Source organism: Protopterus annectens, chromosome 9.part0, assembly GCF_019279795.1.
Source record: "Protopterus annectens isolate FY-2018-M chromosome 9.part0, PAN1.0, whole genome shotgun sequence".
In the NCBI taxonomy this organism is placed as follows: domain Eukaryota; kingdom Metazoa; phylum Chordata; order Ceratodontiformes; family Protopteridae; genus Protopterus; species Protopterus annectens.
The window spans coordinates 1011382233-1011402408 of record NC_056743.1 but is presented as its reverse complement, the minus strand read 5'-3'; the positions used below and the strand labels follow the sequence as shown (position 1 = coordinate 1011402408).

General features: G+C 45.4%; 1 protein-coding gene across 1 annotated transcript in view; it reads left to right on the top strand.

Annotated features, from left to right (window-relative positions):
* Positions 1-20176, top strand: part of LOC122810618 — a 703010-nt gene that overhangs the window by 390128 nt on the left and 292706 nt on the right. Inside the window, exon 7 of the mRNA XM_044082194.1 lies at positions 6707-6739. Coding sequence (XP_043938129.1) covers positions 6707-6739 — 33 coding nt within the window. The remainder of the gene's footprint in view (positions 1-6706; positions 6740-20176) is intronic.

Sequence of the window (20176 nt, the reverse complement as noted above, 5' to 3'; positions counted from 1 at the left end):
AGGTGACCTTTGCCTAACATACAAGGCCATGTCACACCCAGATTTGATGAATATGCTTCACCTCAAAAATCTAGATCCATCAGAGCCACAAGGGCGGAGACTTAAACCTTGACACGGCTATTAATAGGACGTGCTGGAGGGATAGATTCATCACCCAAAGACTCCCTATGCTGTGGAACAAAATCCCGGTACATGTGAGGCAGAGCACCTCGCTGGCCTTGTTCAAGAGAAATCTTGACCAATGGATGGGAGATCACAGATATACCCCAGGGATAACCTCAGTGTCACTGCTCGACAGAGGCACAGCAAAATAATGGGTATAGTTCCCCATACTAAAGGGGTGGCGTAAGCCACAAAACGATGGGCTAGGCTTGTAAATGCCCTCGGGCAGATAGCCTAGTATGAACCTATGAACCTATGAACCTATATATATATAATACACACATACATATATATACACACACATACATATAGATAGATATGTGTATATAATGATAGTACTTGCTTGAAGATTTTCTTCTTTGGCTTTCATGAAAAATAGTCTATTTTTCCAGATGTTCATCATGCATACAGCTGCAGTCATTACAGATGGGTTATCCTGCCGTCAGGCGGGTCCTCAGTTGGCCGAATTCCAAAGTCTAGGTCCGGCGTCAGTTGTCGTCGCTTCTTCCCTGACGTCAGTGCGGCAGGGGTAAAAAAGAGGCAGCCAGTGCCATTTTCTTCAGTCTTTCTTGCCGCACGGTGCCCAAAGCAGAAGCAGTTCACAAGTGCCGTTCGGCCAGCTCCTGAGATTTACGAAAGTATTTCAGCCGAAGTCTTCTTTAAAGCTAAGTACCCCATTGGGGAAACTTTTCTTGCCTCAGACTGATGTCAGACAAAGTTAATAATTGCATTTCTTGTGGGAAGCAAATACCGCATAAGGATTTCCACTCTTTCTGTATACCTTGCTTAGGCCCAGACCACGATGTCTCGGGCTGCCATTTTTGTGCTAGGTTCAACAAGCGCACTATTAAGCGCCGGGCGGAGTTTGCCCTTCATTATTTTGGCAAAAAATTTAATTATATCATGTCGTCGGATTCACCAACACCAGTTTTAAGCAAAAGACGCAAAGATAAGGACCGTCATCCGAGGTCCGCACCGAGTACTGAGACCACGCTTAGGCCTACTACCGGTTCTCAGCAAGGCACATACGCAGCCCCTGAATACCGATGAAACTATTTTACCGGTGACTTCAGTACCCGAGGTCGCAGGCTCCTCGGTCTCCATTCCTACTGCAGATACCGACGCCACTCTTGGCGGGGAAACTCAAAATTTAGTCAGGCCTACTATTTCTGAAGGCGTCTTCAGGCCTTCCACCTTCTCTATTAAATCCTTCACTAAATCTAAAGTAGCCATGAAAACTAAAAAACAGGGTCCTCAGACCTCCTCTCAAGGCCCCATGCCTAAAAAGCAGATGCTAAAAATGGCTGAGGATTTGATAACTCTCATCAGGGGTTCTCAACCCCCCTCTGACAAAAGACCCAGATTGGAGGAAGACCACCCTTCCTCAGACCAGGCTTCTATTACCTCAGAACATTCTGAGGACCAGGATTGTGCCTATTCCCCTTTCGAAGACTGATGCTGAGGAGTCTATTCCCTCGGTCTCCCCCCCCCCATGAGGATTACTCTTTTGGGGAAACCCTGCATACATTGAGGGAACACTTTCACTGGGAAGGCCAAGATTACTCAGATTCCAAGAAAAAACTCAGGGAATTTCTACTGCTCCCCCAGCATAGGCCCCTGGCTATCCCTCCTGTTTGATATTTTGGATGATGTGTACACAGAAGCCAGCCTTAATCCAGACTCTTTACCTCCAGCCCCTGTTAAACCAGACAGGTATTACCGGGTCCCTGATTCTCACCAGTTCCTTTATAAAAGCCATACTGCTGGCCCAGAAACTATTTCACAGGGTCCCAAGGGAATAAAGGCCTCTACTGCTAAAAACCCTTTACCTTCAGAGAGAGATTCCAGAGCATTAGAAAGGTGGGGGAAAAAGGTGTATACATCTGCCACTTTAACCATGAGGGCATTAAACTGTCAATTCCATATGTTGAAGTACCAACAGTTTTTGTTATCTCAGTTGAAAAGCAAAATGACACAAACAGAACAACCAGATTTGAAAGAGTTGCAGGATTTGTTGCATGGTTCAGAGCAAGTGGGAAAACATACCTTGCAGTGTGGTTTTGATGCTTTAGAGGCCTCATGTAGAGCTGCTGTCACGGGGTCTGTTATACGTAGATATGCTTGGCTCAAAGAGCAAACCTTACCAGATCATGTCAAAGCAAATGTATTAGATGCACCACTTCAAAAAGATGTATTGTTTGGTGTTAAAGCTGAGGAGGTACCAAAGAAAATAGAGGAAAAAGCGAAATCTATGCAAACAGTGAAAGATTTCCTGCAGGTACAACCTCCACGCTTCAGCAGAAACTGGCCTTCAAAAAATTGGTCCTTTCCAGCCACGCACAGACCTCAAAGGGGAAGATACAGATGCCCAAGGGGTAGAGGACAACCTCAGGGATCTTACAGAGTAAGACAGTGGCAAGCACCAACCCCAAGAGGTGGAGAAGATAGATCACAGTCATTTGAAAACAGACACAATGACTTCCCCCTATGCCTGCCAAGCAAAGCTTTAATGGCAGCACCTTTGGGCGGAAAACTGGCATTATTGTTGAAAAAGACAAATGGATTTTGGACATTATAGACAGAGGCTACAGGTTCCACTTTCACACCCTTCCAAAAATGAGAAGCATGCCAAACCTGCCACAAAATCAAAGGGCAGAGGCACAAAGACAAATTTCCGCTCTCATGGATATGAAAGCGATTCAAGAGGTACCTGCAAAAGAATAAGGTCAAGGTTTTTATTCCAGACTATTCCTGGTACCAAGGAAAGACAAAGATTGGAGACCTATCTTAGACCTATCCATCCTAAACACATATCTACAGGTTCCAAAATTCAAGATGCTCACATTACAGCAGCTTCTTCCCATGCTGGGCAAGGAGTCTTGGCTGGTAACATTGGACCTCAAGGAGGCATGCCTGCATGTCCCTATCAGACAAGATTGCAGAAGATACCTCAGATTTCTTTTCAGGTTCAACCCATTACCAATTCTCTGCATTGCCCTTTGGCTTATCTACTGCGCCCAGAGTGTTTACGAAATGCCTGGCATCAGTAATTGCCTTTTGCAGACTACAAGGAATGCAAATCTACCCATATCTGGACGACTGCCTGATCCAAGCAGACAGCAAGGACATTCTATTGCAGCATCTGGCATTTGTAATAAAACTGTTAAACTTCCTGGGATACACAGTGAACAAAAAGAAATCAAAACTAATGCCTTCTCAACAGATATTTTTCCTGGGTGCCAGCTTAAATACAACCACCCAGATGACCTACCTCATGCCAGACGTTTGGGCAACTGTCTCAATACTTCAGCAAAAAGGCAACTTTCACCAGACTAACTGCAAGGAAAGTCCTGCAGGCTCTGGGATTCATGGCATCTTGCATCCTACTAATCCCATGTGCAAAGCTGAATATGAGGAAACTACAATGGTACCTAAAAAACTTATGGTCTCAACACAGCCACAGCTTGGAAACAATTATACCACTCATTCCATGCCTTCAAAAGGAATTTTTGTGGTGGGCTCAAGCATGCCAAAGAAACACAGGTCTCCCTTTTTGTGTACCTCAAGCAACTCAAATCATCACAACGGACGCCTCAGACTACGCCTGGGGAGCACACATGGCAGATCAGTGCATTCAGGGAAAATGGTCCCAAAAAGAGAAGCACCTACACATCAACCAAAAGGAGATGCTAGCCGTGCAAAATGCTCTTATGACCTTCAAAGACGTACTGCATCCAGGCCAGCTATTGATAAGGACAGAGAACACCACAGTCATGTGGTACATAAACAAACAAGGGGGAACTCATTCATTCCCCCTGTGCAGGCAAGCCATGACCCTATGGAACACAGCACTGGAATTGCAAATTCAACTACAGGCACAATTCCTGCCAGGGAAGGAAAACACACTGGCAGACAACCTAAGCAGAAATATGACAGATCCACACGAATGGAAGTTGCATCCTCAAGTTTTCTCAAAGATGACTCAAGCATGGGGACAGCCAGACATAGATCTATTTGCTACCCACAGAAATTACCAGCTGAAACAATTTTTGTTCAAGGACCTATCATCCACAGGCCTGGAAAGTGGACGCACTCTCTTTCAATTGGACAACATTGACAGTCTATGCCTTCCCGCCTCTTCCTCTACTGACCAAAGTTCTATTAAAAGCCAGAGCAGAGGCCACATATGATTCTCATTGCTCCAGACTGGCCACGACAACACTGGTATCTGCTCCTAAAGAGTCTGACACACTCCCCACCATGGATCCTACCTCTAGTACCTCTTCTGTTGTCCCAGCACAACTACAAAACCCTTCACAGCCAGCTCAAAACCATAAATCTAGCTGCATGGAGAATACCTTAATTTCCCAACAGACTCTCCTCTCCAAGGAGGCGCAGGATGTCATCTTGGAGGCCAGAAGTCCTTATACTAGAAAAGCCTACTCCGAAAAATGGAAACGATTTTGTTCCTGGAATCAAGAAAGGGGCCAGAATCCTTGGGTAATAAATATGCCTCAAATTTTACAATACCTAGCTGAGATGTTAAACAGTGGCCTTTCCTTCTCCATCAAGATCCACGCTTCAGCCATTTCTGCACAATGCAATACAGATCCTCCTTTATTCTCACATCCTCTATTTAAGGCAGTTCCTCAGAGGGGCAAAAAATATAAAACCCCCATGGAAACCACCAGTCCCAGCTTGGGACCTCAACTTCGTATTGGAAAAACTGACCCTGCCTCCCTTTGAGCCGGCTTCTTCAACAGAGCTACAATACTTGTCGTGGAAAACAGCCTTCCTTCTGGCTATTACCTCAGCACGCAGGGTTTCGGAGCTACAGGCCCTCATGGCTGTGCAACCATTCATCATCTTCCATCAGGACAGAGTTTCCTTACGAACCAACCCTACTTTCATGCCAAAGGTAGTATCTAGTGTAGCTTTGAATCAGACTATTCATTTACCTACCTTTTATCCAAATCCACAGAACAAAGGGGAGAGACTACTACATTCCTTGGACATTCACAGACAACTTCGTTATTACTTGGACAGAACAAAGTCATTCAGGAAATCTGAGCATCTCTTTGTGTCCTGTGCTACAGGTGCTCAGGGAAAGGATATTTCCAAACAGACAATTTCAAAATGGATAGCCCACTGCATACGCTTTTGTTATTCATTTCATGGAAAATCTGTGCCTATATACATCAGATCCCACTCCACCAGGGCTACAGCTACCTCTGCAGCTTTCCTCAGGTGGGACCCTACCAAGGACATTTTGGAAGCAGCTACCTGGAGTTCAGTGCACACTTTCTCCAAGCTCTACCACCTTCCACTATACTCTAAATCTAGAGCGGGCTTTGCCACAGCAGTCCTGCAGGGCATCCTAGCCCCTCCTAGTTCCACTTAGTGCCTGCCACCCTTACCTAGCTTTAGGATTCTACCCATCTGTAATGACTGCAGCTGTATGCACGATGAACATAGTGCAGTTTTGTACCTACCATAAATGTAGATGTTCGAGTGCTCATACAGCTGCAGTCCAGGTTTCCCTCCCTCCCTCCATCCCCTTTTAGGACAGGCCTTAAGGCAAACACCTTATCATATAACCTTTTTGGGGTATTCTGTTATGGTGTATTTTCTTGCAACTACTGTTTTTGATTTATCAACATTGCATGTTTGCATAACATTATGTTTGCCTTCCTTCTGGGGGCACCTGACATCTGGGGCAAGAAAAACTGAAGAAAATGGCGTCGGCTGCCTCTTTTATACCCCTGCCGCACTGACGTCAGGGAAGAAGCGACGACAACTGACGCTGGACCTAGACTTTGGAATTCGGCCAACTGAGGGACCCGCCTGACGGCAGGATAACCCATCTGTAATGACTGCAACTGTATGAGCACTCGAACATCTACATTTATGGTAGGTACAAAACTGTACTTTGAGCAATGTAGTCATCAGACAAAAAAAATCCTTTTCTTTTAACCTTTTTTGGGAGTAGGGAGGCATGGCAGGAGTGAACATTAGCCTGGTTGTAATATTGCTTTGCAGCACCTAGTCATCAGAAAATATGGGAGACACTGGTTAGCATTGTGGCAGGAGAGCAGTGTGTGGGTCTTTTGGACACTGTCTTTTCACAAGTCCACTTAATGTCGCTGCACACTGTATTTCTTGAAAAGAAAAGCTAGGCAAATGAATGTGGACCTTTCTGATTTATTCTGCTAACAGCAGCTTTCTACTACCGGAGCAGCTCAGTCATGGTCTAGTCATACTTGCACTTCCCCTAACTCATTCATGGTAAATTTTTGTTTACATTATTAAGTGCTGGAGATTCCTCTTAGTGGGGTGGGATTTTAGGGGTCAATTAAGTACAACATTAAGAAAAATTCTATTTTGAGTTGGCAGATGAAACCATTGTACCTGGTGGAGGCCCCGAGGGCTTGAAAGAACTGATCTTTTCAGACAGTTCCCAGAAAAAAAGTAAAAAAGTTATCTGCTATTCATGAACACTTGCAAAAAACTGATATGAACTGTATTTATTTTATATTTTGTACAGGTGGATTCTCCCCAGAGACGAAGCACAAGCGAGGTAAGCCATTTTACAATGTAAAATACATAATTTTGATCTTTTTTATATAAATGACTGTTAGTAAGGTGGAAGGGGATAGAGTTTGTGGTAAAATCACAACTTCCTTTTGGTGTCGTAGAGAATGATTTCCAATGTTCAGTGCTAGAGCAATGTAAGATATTTTTGCAAGAACTTAAATCACCTGGATCTAGGTGATGAGTTATCTCAGCACCAGACATCAGTGTTAGTGTATCAGGTGCAGAGATAACTTTTTTCTTGTGTATTTTTAAGTTAAAATAATTTCCTTTTAAACCATCACCTGTCTTGGCAGGCTAGACATTGATCACCTCGTGCAGTTCAAAATAAAAACCTTAAATGTGAAATAAAAAAAGGAGTTTGAACAATTAAAGCAGCAGCTTGCATTACTTATTCGAACCAGATCATTTGTTTAACATTTAAGAATGTTGATTATGGCATTATAGTTAGAAATCGACATTCATACTGTCCACACGTATTACTGTGTGTGAATGTGATTGTGTTTGCAGAAATTACCAAAACAAAGTTAAACATGATAGGTGTCCATCAATAAGTTAAAAAAAAAAAGTTTAGACATCTCTCTCTGGGTAAGATTTTTTGTTAGTACAGTTTTAAAGGTTCTATAAAATAATTACCTTGATTTCACTAAGAACTTAACTTGAGCATGAAATTGAAGACTACATGCTGTTTACCAATATACTGATGTTCTGCAGTCCTGTCCCGCCTTCATTCTTACATATGGGTTCGGAGCCGAGGACTCGGCTGATTACAAAGCTCGAAGTCTCTAAGTTGGCTCGTGGCAAGGTAGGTATCCCATAATGCACAAGTAACAATCCCCAGATCTCGTTTGCCGCTCTACGAGTTCAGAAGTGTTCTCTTTCTTGACCGTGGCTAAGTTGGAATATTTTTCTTCAGATATTGATAGTGTTCTTTTTTGACTGTAAGCTTAGTATTAATAGCTTACTGTTGTTAACTTGCGAGTAGTTAGTGTGGGTTTTCTGCAGTTTTATTGCAAATTGTTTCTGTGCAAGTTGTTGCTAATTGTTGGCCGTTGCTTCCGCAGGCCTCCCTAAGTGGTATCCCTTCTTTTTCTCTTGTGAAAGTTATTGTTAAACTTTCTTAGGTCTGTTTTTTAGATAGGACCTATTTTTTGCCTTCTTGTTGCTTATCTATCTCGCCTACCCCTCTGTCAGGGCTAGGCCCATTTAAGTTAGAGGACCCTAGTTCTCTATTGCCTTTCTCCCATGTGTGTTGTTTCTTGAGCAGGGCAAGGCCCGTTTAAGTTTGAGGACCTTGTCCTCTCTGCTTATTGTCTGTCTACATTTATAATCGTTGTTCTGGTAGTTATGTCTAAGGAAACTAAAGACCATAAAACTTCAGGTTTTAAGAAGTGCTTGAAATGCTCACAAAAAATGTCCCTGAGTGATGGGCATAGTATTTGTGTGTATTGTTTGGAAGCCATACATCTACAGGAGACATGTACTTTTTGCCATTCTTTTAGTTCCCGGGTTCTCCAGGAAAGGAAGAACAAACTGATTTTGAAAGGTCTCCTTAAAGCTTCCTTTGAGGAGGATTTAGCTAGTTCTTCCTCTTTTCACTCCAGGTCTCCCTCTTCTAAAAAAGAGAAGGTTAAGTCAGTGAAAAGACATTCTCCTACACCAGCTACTAAATCAGGACCTCCAGAGAAAGTTGCAAAAATTGACAAAACTTCTACCTCTTCAGCTCCTCTGCCTTCGGAGCCGGTTGAGATTATTGATACAGACCTTCCAGTTTCGGCCCCAAGTTTTTCAGAGCTTATAGCTGGATCCTTACCTCGGAGCCAATCAAAAGACTTATTACCGGTATCCCTGAAACTTAGATCTCCAATTTTGCAGAGATCTTGATCCGCTACCTTGTCTTCCAGATCCTCCAGTAGTCTTTCTTAGGAGGATGTCAAGAGGTTGATGCTTAGGCTTTTGAAGTCATCGGCGCTAGCAAATTTGTTGTCTGCTCCGACCCAATCTGTTCTGGCGCTGTTTAAGGCCGTATTACCTGCTTCTGTTCCTCCTCCGAGCCATACCGGTCTTTTGGAGCCAGAGCTATCGGTGCCATTTGTTGTGGAACTGTTGACTCCAGCACCCCAGGTGGCTGTCTCGGAGCCGAGTTCCGCTCCGACTCCTTCGGTGCTGTTACTGGTGTCTAGGAGCCGAAGCTCACCAGTCTGCCCCGATGGGGATGCTCTGACCCAAACTTCTTCAGTTCCGAGCCTACCTCTTGGTGCGTCGGCTCGGCTAAGCTGGGATCCTACATCTGTGTCAGAGCCAATCGCTCCGGAACCGGGGTTACTTCCGCTTCCTTGGAACCAGTGGTGTCCTCAGAGCTGGAGAGATCTGTCTTTGAGATGATGAGGAGCATGCTGTCTAGACCTTCAGTTCTACACAAGGGTACTGATGCTCTTCCCCCTCAAGCTCCGACCTATGTCTCAGCACCATCTCTTTCTTGATAGCAGAGACATGCAGCCTCAGGAGCCCCCCTTGGGTGGCCCCCAGTCTTCTGAGACCTCCACAGAATACCCTTCTGAGGAGCACCCTCGGAAGAGAACTTGCAAGAGGAAGCACGTAGACTCCCCTTATGAGTCCATCACCTCTGACACTGACCTCGAGGAGTCAGAAGGGTCCCCTAGGTCGTCCTCTGTTGATATCTCCTTCGTAGATATCCTAGGGATCCTGAAACAGAGAGGCGGCTGGCCCACCGCCACCCCTTCTGTTGGGAGTCCGTGTACCTGAAGGCTTTAGGGTCTCAACCTTCAGACTCTTGGGTGTCTCCACCTTTTGATGAGCTGTTAGATTTGGTAAGTCGAAAGGTGTTGGAAACTCCTGACACCATGGAACCAGTCCCTAGAAGGCCTGACAAATTTCTTTCAGCTCCTAAGGAAAAAGACCAAAGGTGTGCCTGTAGATGCCATGGTGGTGGCAGCAGCCACAAAGAAGAAACTAGCATTGACATCCTCATCTGTCCACCCACCGAACAGAGAGTCTTGAACGATGGAACTGATCAGTTGTCCACCTTAAACTCTATTGTTAACTCCTCCATGAGGCTGATGTCTTACGCCGCAGCAGATGGAGCGAGCAGGGCAGCGAGTTCAGGAGTTTCCCTTAGGAGACGCTCCTGGATGCGTTTGTGTAATTTTGCGGCACCCTTTAAATCTACATTTACCAATGCCCCCTTTGACGGTTCCTCTTTGTTTGGAACAAAGGTAAAAGTCACACTCACCAGATGTGAGCAGGCAGGGAAGAGACTCTCTGCCATGGGAGTACATTTTTCCATCCCTTCTAGACCCATACCCTAAAGGTCAGAGAGGGGGAAAAATGTGGTTCAAGAAATCTCAGAGATTTTTCCCAGACGCACAAGGTGATTCCTTCTTCAGAGGCAGAGGAGAAGGAAATAGTGGTAAACGTCACCCTAGAGGTGTGGGGTGGGGTCTGCAAAACCAAGGTGAGAGCGATTCTTTTCGTGGACATCCCTATCAGCGCTCTTGAAGTGAGGCCTGGCTGCGCTTCACTGGAGCCATTCGGGGGTCGCTTATCCTTGTACCCAGAAGCCTGGCATGACAACACACAAGACAAGTGGGTACTAAGGATAATTTCCATAAGATGCTCCATACCCTTCTCTTTTCCACCTCATCTAACCAAGAAAATCCCAGATGTTCCACCCAATCACAGGGATCAAGCAAATATAGAAGTCCAAAAGTTGCTTCAAAAGAGAGTTATCCAAACCGTCCCCGTAGACTAGATAGGATTTGGGACTTACTCCAGATTCTTTTTAATGCCAAAATTAACAGGGGACTGAAGGTCCATCTTGGATCTCAGCAAGTTAAATGAATCAGTGAAGAAGTCCAAGTTCCGAATGGTAACACTGCAGTCTATTCTCCCTCTATTAGGGAAAGACAATTGGATGTGCCCCGTAGACCTCCAAGATGCGTACTACCACATAAAAATGGACAGAGCATCAAGGAGTCTGGGAGCCAGTCATTACCAATTTCGTGCTCTGCCCTTTGGTCTCAGCACAGCCCCCAGGGTGTTGACCAAACACATGGCGGTAGTAACTGCTCACTTGGGATGTCTTGGATTCCAAGTGTTTCCGTACCTGGATGACTGGCTCCTGACTGCCACCACCAGGCATCTACTTCTACAAGCCAGGGATTCAACCATCCAAATCTGTACTCAGCTAGGCATCACTTTAAATTGGGAAAAGTCTGCCTTGTCACACTCTCTCAATATGTGACTTTTATAGGCGCAGAAATAGACACAATCACAATGATGGCTCGCTTTTCTTCAGACAGAGTGCAAAATCTAAGACAACAAATATACAGCCTGCTTCCCCAACACAAGGTCAAAGCAAAGACAGTGCTGAAACTCCTGGGAGCCATGGCCTCTACTATAACCCTAGTCCCTTTAGCCAGATTACATATGAGAATTCTTCAATGGCTACTCTTTTCCCAGTGGTCCCTTCAGCAACTGCCTCTTTCTCATCCCATTTTTATAACAGAATCTTGCAAAAATTACCTTTGTTGGTGGATCCAGTCCAGTTAACTTAACGATAGGGAGACCATTCATTCCTCTCCAACCCGTTGCTACTGTGACCATGGATGCCTCCCAGATAGGGTGTGGGGCATTATCTAGGAAGGACAGTCCAAGGCACATGGCAAGAACACGAGGCTCACTTGCATATCTATGTTCTAGAGATGAGGGCAGTGTTAATAGCGTTGCAAGCACTTCACGACTTTCTTCCTCTAGGGACAATAACATTCCAGTGAGACAATATGGCAGTGGTATGGTATATAAACAAACAAGGAGGAACCAGATCCTACCCCCTATGTTGAGAGGCTCTATGTGCTTGGCAGTGGGTGATATCTTCCCAACACTTTCTAGTTGCAATGCATATCCCGGGGAGAACTAGAGTGATAGCTGACAAGCTCATCAGGGCAATCTTGATGCCTCACGAGTGGCCTCTGAATCAGAAAGTCACGGAAAAGATTTTCCGCAAATGGGGACAGCCTTGTTGCGATCTGTTTGCCACCCCAATGAACACCAAATGCAACAGCTACTTCACCCTTACCCCCCCCCCCCCCCCCCGGGGAGACACCGAGAGATGCACTTGTCCACAATTGGCCCTTGGGACTTTTTTATGCTTTTCCTCCCTTTCCACTAATATCAAAAGTTATCCAGAAAGCAAAGACTTTGGGTGGGAAGCAGAATGATTCTCATCAGTCCTTACTGGCCTCATCAGATTTGGTTCCCCTTTCTCGGGCCTCACCTTCTGGACGATCCATGGACTCTGGACCCAGTACCAGACCTTCTGACACATATGTCAGGCACGTTCCATCCCTGTCTCCACACCCTCAACTTGACAACGTGGCTGCTCTACTTCCATCCCTAGTCAGGCTTCATGATTTCTCCACTGCGGTTACTCATATCCTGACGTCTTCTCATAAACCTTCTACGAGAAAATTGTACGCTAGCAAGTGGAAAAGATTTTCTCTCTGGGCACAAGCTAGAAACATAGATCCATACACAGCCTCCATTCCCTTGGTGTTAGAATTTCTAACCAAACTATTTCATCAGGGATCAGCTGCTGCTACAAAGTTCAATTAGTCGCTATCTCCCGTTTTCATTTGGGGCCGCACAAACTTAATCTTATGGCTCACAGATTGTGTAAATCATTTTTAAAAGGCACTACATTACTCAGACCTCCTTTCCAAGAACCTATATCTTCCTGGGATCTAAATTTTGTTCTTTCAAAACTTACCTCACCGCCTTTTGAACCTTCACATACATGTGATTTAAAGTTTCTTTCATGGAAGACCATTTTTCTGGTAGCCATTAAGTCCGCCAGAAGAGTGTCAGAGCTGCAAGCACTCTCAGTCAAACCTCCTTACTTGATATTTCATAGAGAGAGTTTCCCTTCGCACTAACCCTTCCTTTGTCCCCAAGATTTGTTCACGATCAAATATTAATCAAACTATTGAACTGCCAGTCTTTTTTCCAAATCATACAAACAAAGCGGAATATAAGATGTGATATTGTTAATCCTCGTTCATTCCTTACGTATGGGTATCTGTCCCGAGCCCGGAACCAAGCCGGCCATTTTCCAAGCTCACATCAGCTTCAAACTCTCGAGCTAAACTCTTACCCACAATACCCCTCTCCCTGTTACCTCAGATTTCGTTTGCCGCGTTACCATCTGGTCGTGTCAAGCTACTTCTCTTGAGCTAAGTACAGTCAGTTGTTTAATTGCTTTATAAATTACTTTTCTGTCACAAAAGTTAATATTTTATTATCTCTTGCCCTATTGCATCTAGCATTCATAATTTCAGGTTTTCTTCTCTGTCCTTTACTTACTGTTGTTACCGCGAGGTAATTTTTCATTACCATCGTTGGTAATCCCTTTCCTTTCTTTTTTCATACTTTGGATACTCTTTTGTACCATTGTTGGTATTTTTCCTTTTGTTAATATGGCAGATAAAAAGGGCAGTCCGGGATTTAAGCGGTGTTCTGATTGTGGGCACAAACTGCCTACTTCTGATGCACACTCCTTGTGTTTATTGTTTGGGAGCTTCCCATTTGTCTGTTGAACCACCTTGTACTATGTGATAACTTTTCTAACAGAACTTTGTTAGAAAGGAAAAATAAACTGATTCTGAAGAGACTTCTAAAAATCTCCCTTTTCAGAGGCTATTTCTGGGTCAGAGGTCTCGACCCCTTTTAAAGCCCAGAAGAAAATGAAGGTTTCTGCAAAGGCTAAATCCTTGCTTTCGTCCCTGGCTGGGGACTCGCAACAACCAAAATCTAAAAAGGCTACATTTTCGGTTCCAGAGCTCTCTTAGTCAGCCCCAGTGCTTTCGGTGCCCAGACCTTCGGCTCCGTCCTCTTCTGCAGCCTTCTACATATCAGCACCGAGGGGCTCCTCGATTCAGACCTTCACCAAAGTATCGGCACCAACCATTCAGTCAGCGCAGACCTTGACCGCGTCAGCTCTGAGACATTTATTACTGACTCGTTTTGTCGGTTCCAGTTTCGGCACCGACAACCACTTCGGCACTGATCCCTGTGTCGGTGCAGACAATGACATCGGCACCAATGACTTCTTTGGTGCAGACTACAGTAGTTCAGACTTTCTTGGCACCGTTATCCTCGGTGCGATTAGATGAGATGGGCACCGAGTCTGCCTCTTTTGTGGACAGGCCTGTTTCTCCCTCAGTCTGAGGTTCAGTAGAAGTCTTTCTGAACATGATGGACCAGGTATTCCTGGCCAGAGGTATTCCACCCTCCCAGGAACTATCCTTCCTTGGGAGGTGGTCACCTTTCTCCAAAGACACCCTCTTATTCTCCTTCTTCATTGCCTTTGAAGTCCATCGATGTAGTACAGTCTTCCCCTTCTGCGGTTCCCTTTATGAATCTCACTAAGGAACCACACTTGCCTTCGTGGCAGGAAGGTTTTGCTATGACCCAGGATGTCAGCTGTGATGCTCATAGCTTGCTGCTCCACAGCCATCCAGGGACTCCGAGTTGGCAGGCTGAGCCACTTGGGGGAGGATTGCCCCCTGTCCTTGACATACACTCCTCTCCATGTGGACCAGCCTTCCAACTGATGGAGAAGACTTTCACTGTTGCTGGTGATACCAGACTGTCTATACCTCCGCCCGCCTCTGGTAGACTGGTTTCACAAGTTGCACCTAGCGGACACTGGGTTCAGGGGCCTCAGGACATAGTCCCTCAGAAATCCCCTTTTCCGTTGTCTTCCCCAGCTTCTCCTGCTGAGGAGGTCCACCGGAAAAGTTTTGTGTAAGAGGAAGCACATGGACTTTACAGAGGAGTCTCTCACCGAGGAGACAGATTTTGATGAGGGAAAAGGATCACCTCTGTCACCCTCTGAAGTATCCTTTGGTGATATCCTTGAAATCCTGAAACAGAGAGGTGACTGGCAGCCCTCTAATCTGACCCCTGAGGAATCTGTGTTCCTGCAGGCTTCTTGCGCCCGACCCCCTACCTCCTGGGTTACTCCACCTGACGATGAACTTGTCAAGTTCCTCGTGCAGTGTGCTTGGAAGGCCCCTGATACTGTTGAAGTTATTCCCCGGAGGCCAGATAAGATCTTGTCCCCTCCTGCTTCAGATCCCCATTGGTCTAAAGGTCTTCCTGTAGATGCTTTGCTGGTGGCAGCCGCAGCAAGAAAGGATCTGGCAAAAGAAGAAAGCCAGACTGTTCCTCCGCCTAACGGAGAGTCCCAGGCCCTGGACAGAATAGGGAAGTGCATTTTTGCTTCAGCGACCTTTATCGGGTCCCTGAATTATATGGCACATTTTACCAGGCTTCAAAGGGATCTGGTTTCTGAGCTCTCTGAAACCTTGGCTGGTGCAGTGTCTGATAAGGTCCGTGACAAAGTGGCCTCTCAACTGGCCACCATTGAGTCTATATTCAACTCCTCTATGCGATTGATATCTCACGCATCAGAAGGAGCAGCTAGAGCAGCGGGTTCAGCTGCGGTCTTGAGACGACACGCCTGGATGCGCTTGTGCAATTTCGCGGAACCTTTTAAGTCTTCCTTTCTTTATGCCCCCATTGAGCCCTCCTCGTTGTTTGGGCCCAAAGTTAAAAGCACACTGACCAGATGTGAACAAGACAGTAAGACCCTTTCTGCCGTAGGTGTCCGTTATTCTTCCCCTCAACGTGCTTTCTCCCGAAACCAAAAGAGTGGGAAGATATGGTTCAAGAAATCTCAGGGTCCTTTCCGTGACACACAGGCCGAGTTCTCCCCAGAGGCAGAGGGGGAAACACACAGGGAAGACGCCCCTTTCGGGGAAGAGGGGGACCGCGTAGCCAGGGTTCCAGGGATTCTTTCCCTGGTCAATCCTACCAGCGCTCCTGAAGAGTGGCCCAACTCCTTTCCTGTGGAGGTGATTGGGGGACGTTTCTCCTTGTACCCTTCTGTCTGGCTAACCATCACCACTGATGCTTGCGTACAAAGGATCATAACCAGAGGTTATCATATCCCCTTCGATCTTTGTCCCATCCCTTCAAAAAATATTCTCGACGTTCCACCCAGTCAAAGGGACGAAGCAGCACTAGAGATAGAAAAGCTGCTATGAAAAAGTCATCCAAATAGTCCCTCCAGACCAGTTAGGATCTGGATTCTACTGGACTATTTTTGGTGCCAAAGAAAACCGGGGACTGGAGACCAATTTTGGATCTCAGTGTATTGAACAAGTTTGTGAGAGTACAAAAATTCCTGATGGTCACTATACAGTCTATCCTCCCGCTTTTGGAAAAAGACGATTGGATGTGCTGTATAGATCTTCAAGATGCGTACTACCACATAAAGGTGGACAGGCCATCACGAAGATTTTTGCACTTCCGTGTGGGAGCCAGTCACTACCAGTTAAGAGTACTGCCCTTCGGACTCTCTAGAGCCCCCAGAATGTTCACAACGTGCATGGCCGTTGTCACAGCTCATTTGCGACTTCAAGGATTCCAGGTGTTTCCGTGCCTAGACGACTGGCTCATTTCCGCCCCCACCAGGCATCTACTGGAAAAAGCCCTGGCATACTCTCTCCTCGCTGCTCAAAGGCTAGGCATAACTATAAACTGGCAGAAATCCAATCTTGCCCCATCTCAGTCGACGAAATTCATAGGGATTATCTTGTACATAAAAAACTGCAGAGCTGCTATTCCAGAGCACAGAATTTTAAGGATAAAACAACAACTAATTCCAATCCTCTCAAAGGAAAAATCCACAGCTCATTCGGTCCTACAGCTGTTGGGTTCCATGGCAGCCTCCATCACCATTGTTCCCCTGGCCAGGTTTCACATGAGGCTTCTACAATGGCTACTGCTCGCCCAATGGTATCCTTTTCAGCATCTTCTTTCAGCCATGATTCGAGTAACTCACAGGTGCAAACAGGATTTAAATTGGTGGATGTCACACAATCTCTCTCAACGGTCTCGCCCCCTTTCCCTCCAACAACCCAAGGCCACAGTGACCATGGATGCCTCCCTGATGGGGTGGGAGGGGGATTATGTCAGGGACAGACAGTCCAAGACACTTGGTCCCAACCGGAGGCCCATCATTTGCATATAAATGTTCTAGAGCTGCGGTGCTTCTGGCGCAAGCATTCCATCCCCTGCTGCCATCTGGGACAATTGCGATTCAATCAAACAACATGGCGGTTGTCTGGTACATCAACAAGCAAGGTAGAGCCAAATCTTACCCCCTTTGTCGAGAGGCCATGAGGATATGGCAATGGGCGATGGCTACCAACTGTTTTCTTCTAGCAATGCACATTCCCGGGAGTTCCAATGTGATAGCAGACAGACTCAGCAGGTGCATTCTGCAACCCCACGAGTGGTCCCTGAATCCCTTGATAGCGGCGGAGATCTTCCACCGCTGGGGCCGTCCTTGCTGCGACCTCTTTGCATCCCCAGCCAACTACAAATGCAGCAACTACTTTGCCCTGATTCCCCCTCCAGGACAGTCTCCCAGGGACGCTGTAGTCCACGATTGGCCCTCGGGTCTTCTCTACGCTTTTCCTCTCATTCCCCAGTTTCTGAAGAAAGCCCGGCGGTTGAAGAGCAAGGTAATCCTCATAGCACCATATTGGCCACAACAGATTTGGTTCCCATTCCTTTGGCCTCACCTTCTAGATCGACCATGGATCCTCCATCCAATCCCGGAGTTGATCTCACACCCACAGAACCTCATTCATCCCAGCCTGAAGCTAACGGCTTGTCTACTCCAATTCCCTTGATTGCCAGGCAGAATGATCTTTCTTTACCAGTATGTGACATTCTCATTGCTTCTCATAAGTCCTCCACTAGAATTACTTATCTGAGCAAGTGGAAAAGATTTACCTGCTGGCTGAAAGATAAAAAAAGTAGACCCCTTTTTAGCACCAGTGTCGATAATATTAGACTATTTGGCCGACCTGTTTCATTTGGGTCTATCGGCCTCTACCATTAGAGTTCATTTGGCTGCAATTTCTAATTTTCATGAGGGTGTCCAAGATTCCTCTCATGTCCCATAAATTCTGCAAGACCTTCATAAAAGGTGTGAATCATCTGAAGCCACCTTTTAGAGAACCTGTTCAACCATGGGATTTATCACTAGTTCTACAAGCTTTGACAATGGCACCTTTTGAACCAGCCTCTTCTTGCAATCTCAAATATTTGTCATGGATAACCTTGTTTTTGGTCGCTATTACTTCTGCCTGATGTATTTCTGAACTTCAGGCTTTATGTATCGAGTCCATACTTGATTTTTCATAAAGAGAGTGTCTCTGAGGACTAATCCATCATTTCTACCTAAAGTGATCTCTGAAATGTCCATTAATCAAGCCACTGAATTGCCAGTTTTTTTCCCCAACCATTCAGAGTAAAGTATTGCCTACATACTCTTGATATACACTGGCAAATCCATTTTTACCTAAACAGGACTAAACCCCTTCATAAATCTGACCAGTTATTTTTGGCCTTTTCTGGACCTAGATTAGGATCGGCTGTTGCTTAGGTCACATTACCTAGATGGTTGAAGGACTGTGACCTTTATTTACACACAATGTAATATTTCTTTGCCTACTACCATGAAAGCTCATTCTACAAGGTCGGTGGCAACTTCTGCTGTCTTCCATGCCAGAGCTTCTTTACATGACATATGTGCAGCTGCAACTTGGGCTACGCCTTATACCTTCATCAGTCATTGCAAATTGGATTTGGCCTCCAGGGGAAGAGCATCTTTCGGTTCTATGGTGCTCAGGAGTGTCCTTCCATGAGAGCCTCCCAGGAATAAAGGTACCTGGGGACTCTGTCCCATACTTAAGGAATGAACGAGGATTAACAATATCAGATAAAGAAATTATGTCTTACCATAACGTTCCATCTGTATTGTTGATCCTCTTTCAGTCATTATGACCCTCCCTCCTTCCCCCTCCTGTGGTTTCTAGTGGATCTCACCATCCGGTTCTCTTAAATTATTTGACCAGAGGTAGCCTCTACCTTCTTTAACTTGCAAACTCAATCTGAGGTAACAGGGAGAGGGAAATTGTGGGTAAGAGTTTAGCTCGAGAGTTTGAAGCTGATGCAAGCTTGGAAAATGGCCGGCTCTGTTCTGAGCTCGGAACCGATACCCATACGTGGGAGAGGGAAATTGTGGGTAAGAGTTTAGCTCGAGAGTTTGAAGCTGATGCAAGCTTGGAAAATGGCCGGCTCTGTTCTGAGCTCGGAACCGATACCCATACGTAATAACTGAATGAGGATCAACAATACAGATGGAACGTTATGGTAAGACAACTTCTTTTTTTATCAACTTGATGTACACAGACAGTTAAGGTTCTAGCTACATAGAACCAAAGAGTTTAGGAGATCAGACCAATTATTTATGTCCTTTTTGGAGACGAGAAAAGAAATGCCAGTCTCCAAGACAACACTATCAAACTGGATTTCAAATTGCATATCTTTTATTTACTCTTCTAATGGTAAAGAACTCCCATTTAAAATTAAAGCGCATTCCACCAGATCTATATCCACATCTGCCACTTTTCAAGCCAGAATTCCAATGGGCAGTATATGTACAGCAGCAACTTGGGCTACCCCCTCACACCTTTGCTACTCATTACAAATTGGACTTGGCCTCCAGAGGTAGAGCCTCCTTTGGTTCCACTGTTCTTAGGAGTATATTCCCGTGAGCTACCCGAGAAAAAGGTGCTGGGGATGCTGTCCCATATGTAAGAATGAACGCGAGATAGGACTGCAGAACATAAAGAAGTTATGTACTCACCATATAATGTTCCATGTTTGTAGTCCATCTTGCCCTTCATTCTTACGAACCCACCCACCTACCCCCATCCATTTATCCTTGGAGGATCATATTGTCTGTCTTCCTTATAGTTGGAGACCTTTCTTCTTTGTTTTTCCTTGTGGAAAATACCTTTATATCGCTGTTATAGACAGCAGCAAACAAGATATGGGGATTGTTACTCGTGCATCATGAGATACCTACCTTGCCACAAGCCAACTTTGAGCTTTGTAATCGGCCGAGTCGGAGCTGAGGATCGGCTCCGTACCCATATGTAAGAATGAAGGGCGAGATGGACTACAAACATGGAACATTATGGTGAGTACATAACTTCTTTTTCCCTTCCAATTATGCCATAATATCCAAATCCTTGGCATGTTACCAGATGTCATTAAGCACTGATATCTGTTAAAACAATGTCTCATTTGAGTGCTTACAGCAATTCCCCACTTCAGTCCAGATATTCCAGAAGATGGACATAACAGTCTCTTACAATAATTGCTTTTGCTCTTCACAGATCAGGAGGCCACATATAATAGCCCATTTTTTCAAGGTTAGCTGAAGATATGACTGGCAAGTGCTTGCTCAAATTTTCTG